Raw genomic sequence first — 7277 nt, 5'->3', positions numbered from 1 at the left:
GAGAGAGAGAAAGAGAAAGAGAAAGAGAGAGAGAGAAGAGAGAGAGAGAGAGAGAGAGAGAGAGAAAGAGAAAGAGAAAGAGGAAGAGAGAGAGAGAGAGAGAGAGAGAGAGAGAGAGAGAGAGAGAGAGAGAGAGAGAGAGAGAGAGAGAGAGAGAGAACAACAATAACATTCTTGCCAAAATCAATTGTGTGAATAATAATTTGAAAATACGTGACTAGGCTTGCAAAGGGAGGGTATATTACTTGAAACTTTCTAAGTTTACCAGTAAACTACTAGAATTTTGGTAACTTTCAAGAAATTTTATTTATTACAAAACATCTAGTGGCCATTTGGGGTACTTCAGATTATCACAGGTGTTTGTAATTATCTCTGGCCCTCTGTGTGGACTTATCACACGTAAAATATATCAAATAATCAAATAAGATGATTTTAAAATAAAAAATTGAATGACGAAGCTGTAATACATTATTCTAAATATAAACCATCAACTTAGTGAATACCATTTAATGTGAGGGTTTCAGCACTTTATTGTCCCTCAGATTAAATCGTGGAGATGAATGTGTATCTGTCTCCGTCCGTCCATCCGCTCGTACGTTACTCACACGCGATATGGACACAGATATACAAAATGAATAATATATGTAAATACTTATTTAAAAAAAAAAATATTTGAGTATAAATGACCAAAATTACCATAGATTGCCCTAGATGACCTGTTAATGACCAAAATGACAGAAGATTCCGGTAACTTTGGTAAATGACTTGTAGCTTCGCAACCCTAGACGTGACAGAAGCTAGCGAGCAAACATTCTGTGTTCTGTGGCTACTGAATCTTAATCATCTGTCTATCCAACTAGGCTCACAGAAGTCTGCATAGCTGCATAATAAAGAGTGTGTTCCAAGCAGAAGCGAACCGTGCTTGTGTGTGTGTGTGGGTGCGTGCGTGCCTGTGTGTGTGTGTATGTTACCTGCGGAGGAACTCCATATATTGGGAGTGTTTAATGAGTCCAGTCCTCATCATGATGGTCTGGAAACCCTGTCTGTCTATCGCCCACAGCTTAATGTCAGTCAGAGCTGAAGGGAGAGACGGAGAAATGGAGAGCGAGAAAGAGAGGGGAGAGAGAGAGAACGAAAGAGAGAAGAGAGGGGGATAGAAAGGCAGAGCGAAGGGTTCAGAGAGAGATATGAGGAAGTGGAGAGGGGTGAAAGAAAAGCAGGACAATTTCAATGAATTTCAAAGCCTCCATATTCACACCTACTGCTCACAGGAACACTCTCCATCCCATTCAACACACAAAAAAAGATGATAATATGATTCAATCCTTTAGCATGTATTCAGTAGAGGGAATCTCAATGAAAGCCTTACATACACAAACAATCAGAGAGATGCAGGCCCTGCATGCGTGTGTGTGCGTGGTTGCTAAAGGAATGAACAGGGCACAGTTTCAAGGTCTCTCTCTTTCTCTCTCACACACATTTACAACCACCCGTACTGTATTAACGCACACTTTATGAAAAACATACACACACAATAACACACGGACGAAAGTACACATGCAGTCACATGTGCAACAACACGTGGCAGCACAGTACACATAGCAGTTGATAGGAAATGCCCTTATCTCAACAGTTCTCCTTCTAGAGATGAGAGCCTTCACATCCCACTCTAACTATCTGCTATAACACACACACACACGCACGCACACACACACACACACACACACACACACACACACACACACACACACACACACACACACACACACACACACACACACACACACACACACACACACACACACACACACACACACACACACACACACACACGTTGTTTCTCTCTATTCTAATAAGAGGGTAATTATATAGATTATATATATATATATATATCTCACCTCCTCCTGCCACCCCTCACAGACCCTGTCCCCCCTCCGCCCACACCACACATGTTCACTACCTGTCAATCAACTCCGGTGATGGAGAGAGACAGAGGCAAGGATGAGGAAGAATGAAGGGGCAAAACTGAACTCTGTCGACACATGGTCAAATCAAAAGACTTGCAGGTGTGGAAAGAGGAGAGGACAGAAGAGGGGAAAGGACGGGGGAGAGATGCTAAAGGAGAGGGACTGAGAAAGCTGTCAGAGGAGCTGTTTCTTTTCCTATTCACCTCTCTCTCCCCCTCTCGCTCAGCAGACCAATATCTGCCTGACCCTGAATAGCATTGTACAGTAAACACTTCACCACTCAGAGAGAGAAGAGAGAAGAGAGGAGAGAGAAGAGAGAAGAGAGAAGAGAGAAGAGAGAAGAGAGAAGAGAGAAGAGAGAGAGAGAGAGAGAGAGAGAGAGAGAGAGAGAGAGAGAGAGAGAGAGAGAGAGAGAGAGAGAGAGAGAGAAAGCGAGAGCGAGAGACAAAAAAGAAGAAAGAGTAGAAGATGTCAGAGGACGATTTGTGAACTGCGGAGGTTGTCACATACTCACGCACACACACACACACAACAGGCAGGCAGCCTACTGACAGGACTGGCATATTACAGCCCAAATCAGACAGTCACCGCCTACAGTGTGTGTGTGTGTGTGAAAATGACCCGTGGGAGGATTTTCAATTATTACTGTATCTCTCTGCTGAAATTAAATAAATACTTTTAGCACAGCGTAGATCTGACACCACGCCTCACCCCAATCACTTAGCCTCAACACACACACACACACACACACACACACACACACACACACACACACACACACACACACACACACACACACACACACACACACACACACACACACACACACCAAATCTCACCTCAATCCATCAGACTAAACGTCAGTGGCAGAGAGGAGGATGAAGAAATTACAAAAACTACAAAAACAATTCCTAATCCTGAACTCAATCAAATAAGTGTGTGTGTCCTACCTAAAATAGCAGTGATGTGTGTGTGTGTGTGTGTGTGTGTGTGTGTGTGTGTGTGTGTGTGTGTGTGTGTGTGTGTGTGTGTGTGTGTGTGTGTGTGTGTGTGTGTGTGTGTGTGTGTGTGTGTGAGTTACCTGTAACAGTAGCAGTCCTGGTACAGTTGTAGAGGATGGCCAGTTCTCCAAAGACCTTCCCGGGATCGATGGTGCACAGCTTCTGTTCCCCTTTAGTCACCTCCACCTTTCCCTCTACACACACACAACCGCACACAACCGCACACACGCACACACTCAGGCACGCACATAAACAACATTACATCATCAAACCTGCCTGAACTGAACAGAACTCCCCACTCATTCACACTTACAATTGAAGTCGGAAGTTTACATACACTTAGGTTGGAGTCATTAAAACTCGTTTTTTAACCACTCCACAAATGTCTTGTTAACGAACTATAGTTTTAGCAAGTCGGTTAGGACATTTACTTCGTGCATGACGCAAGTAATTTTTACAACAATTGTTTACAGACAGATTATTTCACTATAATTCACTGTATCACAATTCCAGTGGGTCAGAAGTTTACATACACTAAGTTGACTGTGCCTTTAAACAGCTTGGAAAATTCCAGAAAATTATGTCATGGCTTTAGAAGCTTCGTATACACCTGTGGATGTATTTCAAGGCCTACCTTCAAACTCAGTCCCTCTTTGCTTGACATCATGGGAAAATCAAAAGAAATCAGCCTAGACCTCAGAAAAAAAATTGTAGACCTCCACAAGTCTGGTTCATCCATGGAGCAATTTCCAAATGCCTGAAGGTACCACGTTCATCTTTACAAACAATAGTATGCAAGTATAAACACCATGGGACCACGCAGCCGTCATACCGCTCAGGAAGGAGACACGTTCTGTCTCCTAGAGATGAACGTTCTTTGGTGCGAAAAGTGCAAATCAATCCCAGAAAAATAGCAAAGGACCTTGTGAAGACGGTGGCGGAAACAGGTACAAAAGTATCAGTTCGCAACTGCACATGGGGACAAAGATCGTACTTTTTGGAGAAATGTCCTCTGGTCTGATGAAACAAAAATAGAACTGTTTGACCTTAATGACCATTGTTATGTTTGGAGGAAAAAGGGGGATGCTTGCAAGCCGAAGAACACCATTGCAACCGTGAAGCAAGGGGTGGCAGCATCATGTTGTGTGGGTGCTTTGCTGCAGGAGGGACTGGTGCGCTTCACAAAATCGATGACATCATGAGGTAGGAAAATTATGTGGATATATTGAAGCAACATCTCAAGACATCAGTCAGGAAGTTAAAGCTTGGTCGCAAATGGGTCTTCCAAATGGACAATGACCCCAAGCATACTTCCAACGTTTTGGCAAAATGGCTTAAGGACAACAAAGTCAAGTTATTGGAGTGGCCATCCAAAGCCCTGACCTCAATCCTACATAAAATTTGTGGGTAGAACTGAAAAAGCGTGTGCGAGCAAGGAGGTCTACAAACCTGACTCAGGTTACCCCAGCTCTGTAAGGAGGAATGGGCCAAAATTCCCCCAACTTACTGTGGGAAGCTTGTGGAAGACTACCCGAAACGTTTGGCCCAAGTTAAACAATTTAAAGGCAATGCTACCAAATACTAATTGAGTGTATGTAAATGTCTGACCCACTAGGAATGCGATGAAAGAAATAAAAGCTGAAATAAATCATTCTCTTTAATATTATTCTGACACTTCACATTCTTAAAATAAAGTGGTGATCCTAACTGACTTAAGGAAGGGAATTTTTACTAGGATTAAATGTCAGGAATTGTGAATACCTGAGTTTAAATGTATTTGGCTACGGTGTATGTAAACTTCCGACTTTGACTGTAAAGGACTGCATTAATATTAATCATCTCTTCATGGTAATACACCCACACTCTCTAGATGGATGTTTCAAAGTGAATGGACTGTATAATCAACATGGTCTAATTCTGTGTGTCTGTGTGTGTGTGAATGAGAAACAGAGAGAGACAAAGAGACTGTGGTAAAAATAGAGAGGACAGATTAGATAATTTTAAGAGGAGAGGAGTCGAGGTGTCAGGAACAGATGTTTCAGAGCGCCTGAGAGAGCAAGAAGTGTGTGTGTGTGTGTGTGACCTGTCTGCCTCTGCTACAGTGAGCTCACTGTATGATATCACCTGATATATACAGTATAATCAAAGATTTTTATAACTAAACCAAGATAGACCACAGCCTGTTGTTTCAAATGGGAACAAATGAGCCATAGATGGCAGAACAAGCAAGGAGGTGGGCAGAGCCAAGCACGAGCTAGTGAGATCCTATTGGCGTGTTCTAGCATTTGGGGAACGCCTACTCTGAAGTGCGCGTGTGCAGTAACTCAATACACCTTTCCACTCCTTCTATTTTTTTTAAAATCTTGGCAACGGGTAAAGTCTAAAGAACGTAGTCCACTCTGTTCGTAACAAATTGTAGTTTTGGGAACAGAAAACTGTATTGAGATCAAATGTTTGATGAGTAAATTAGCAGAATGTCTGCCAAAATCCATCTCGTTCCATCATCTCCCACTGCCGGCCACTGGGCTTCCTCTCACTACCATACTTGGTAGTGAAACGCCAACCGGATGCTTCACATTTATACATTCTGTGAAATATCTGTCTCATTGTGGTATTATCTGTCCCTCCCTTGCCTCCCCTTTCGCCTAGACTGTCATAACTTCTCACCTATCTACTTCCCTCCCCCCTTCCTCTCTCAGTCTCGCCCTCCTCTCTTTCACCCTCCCTCCCTCCATCTCTCACCCTCCCTCCCTCCATCTCTCATCCTCCCTCCCCCCTTCTCTCTATCCCTCTTCATTGCCCTATTTTCCCCCTTCCTCTCTTTCGCTTCATCCCTCCCTCCACCCCATCCCTCCACCTCCCTCCATGCCTCTCACCCTCCAGTACATAGACCAGAGATCCGTCGTCTCCCTCCTGTATGACACAGCAGCCCCGGGCCAGACGAGTGGGATGCATACAGTCAACTATGGTCTGAATCTACAGAGTGAGAGTGGGAGAGAGAGACATAGAGAAAGAGACAAAGAGAGAGAGACAACGCAAGAGACCCGTTCATAAAAATATAGCATTTGTTTAATTAAATTGAGAGAGAAAGAGAGAGTATGTGAGAGAGAGAGGGGGGAGGAGATAACTAAATGGATATCTAAGAATAGACAGTGAGAGTAGCAGTAGTACCACAGTAATACTATACAGCCGTAGTAATACTAGTACCTGTCCCTGCTCCAGGTGTTTCATGAATTCATTCTCCAACAGAGCTCTATGGATCAGCTCTCTAGACCTGTACACATGTACAGAGACGGGATCAGTGTGTGTGTGTGTGTGTGTGTGTGTGTGTGTGTGTGTGTGTGTGTGTGTGTGTGTGTGTGTGTGTGTGTGTGTGTGTGTGTGTGTGTGTGTGTGTGTGTGTGTGTGTGTGTGTGTGTGTGTGTGTGTGTGTGCGCGCGCGTGTACTCACTCTTCACTCTTGCTGTAGTTGGTGAGTGTGACGTGTGTGAGTTGGGCAGGGTCCAGGGCTGTGGGTTCTGCTGATATTGCCTGTCTCTTAGTCCTCTGCGGCTCATCAGGCACTGGTGGGGACAGCCCGGGTCCTGACAGACACCCATTTTGGTTAGGCTTTACCTCAGCGAGCTAACACAGTCTCGTGGCAAGTAGGAGACCACGTTCAACCCCAATCTGTCACATTAGCCTTGAGAGTGATGGCTCATAGGTTCATGCCTAACTACCCTTGAATTCACTGAACACCTCCAGGAGCGTTAGGACTGGTTTGGTACCCTGTGTTGTTTTCCGTTTCCCCTAGGTCTGTGTTGTATTAGAGGTGCATGTTAATGTTATTTAAGGTGTAACGAGTAGTACCTACCTGTGTTCTCTGTGCTCCCTGTGTGTTGTGAAGCGTTGCGATGGCGGTCCAGTTCTGTCTGCAGCTGTCGGATGAGATCATCCTTGGTGTCCAGCTCCAACTCCAGCTCATCTATCAGACTGTCTCTCTGACGGAGCTCCTCGATCTTCAGCTGCAGTGCAAACTGCAAGTCCCTCAGAGTACCCATAGCCCTGATATGCACATATAAACATGCACATTACATGCAGGAGGAAAGGCAGGCAGACAGAGGCACACACACAGGCATGGGGAATAAAGAGTTTCACTAGTGAGTTTTGGGGACTCCACCACATGCTAAATTAATTATTGCCTGCTTAATCCCACAAACACAGTGAAATACAATAACCATATGCGCATACAGGTTACAATAAAACGGAAATATCTAACACATATAAACCACTTACTGATACTAAGGGAATGTCGCGTTTATGCAGTAAA

General features: G+C 44.2%; 1 protein-coding gene across 1 annotated transcript in view; it reads right to left on the bottom strand.

The window, feature by feature from the left end:
• The window catches only part of LOC120021594 (cGMP-dependent protein kinase 1-like), an 8044-nt gene extending 1036 nt beyond the window's left edge, over positions 1–7008 (bottom strand). Inside the window, exons 1-6 of the mRNA XM_038965394.1 lie at positions 6822–7008; positions 6420–6531; positions 6176–6242; positions 5845–5944; positions 3049–3162; positions 972–1077 (exon numbers count right to left, since the gene is read on the bottom strand). Of these exons, the coding sequence (XP_038821322.1) occupies positions 972–1077; positions 3049–3162; positions 5845–5944; positions 6176–6242; positions 6420–6531; positions 6822–7008 (686 nt within the window). The remainder of the gene's footprint in view (positions 1–971; positions 1078–3048; positions 3163–5844; positions 5945–6175; positions 6243–6419; positions 6532–6821) is intronic.
• Positions 7009–7277: the final 269 nt, after the last annotated feature.

The sequence above is a fragment of the Salvelinus namaycush genome, chromosome 26, assembly GCF_016432855.1.
Source record: "Salvelinus namaycush isolate Seneca chromosome 26, SaNama_1.0, whole genome shotgun sequence".
NCBI classification, from domain to species: domain Eukaryota; kingdom Metazoa; phylum Chordata; class Actinopteri; order Salmoniformes; family Salmonidae; genus Salvelinus; species Salvelinus namaycush.
This window is presented reverse-complemented; position numbering and strand designations above follow the sequence as displayed.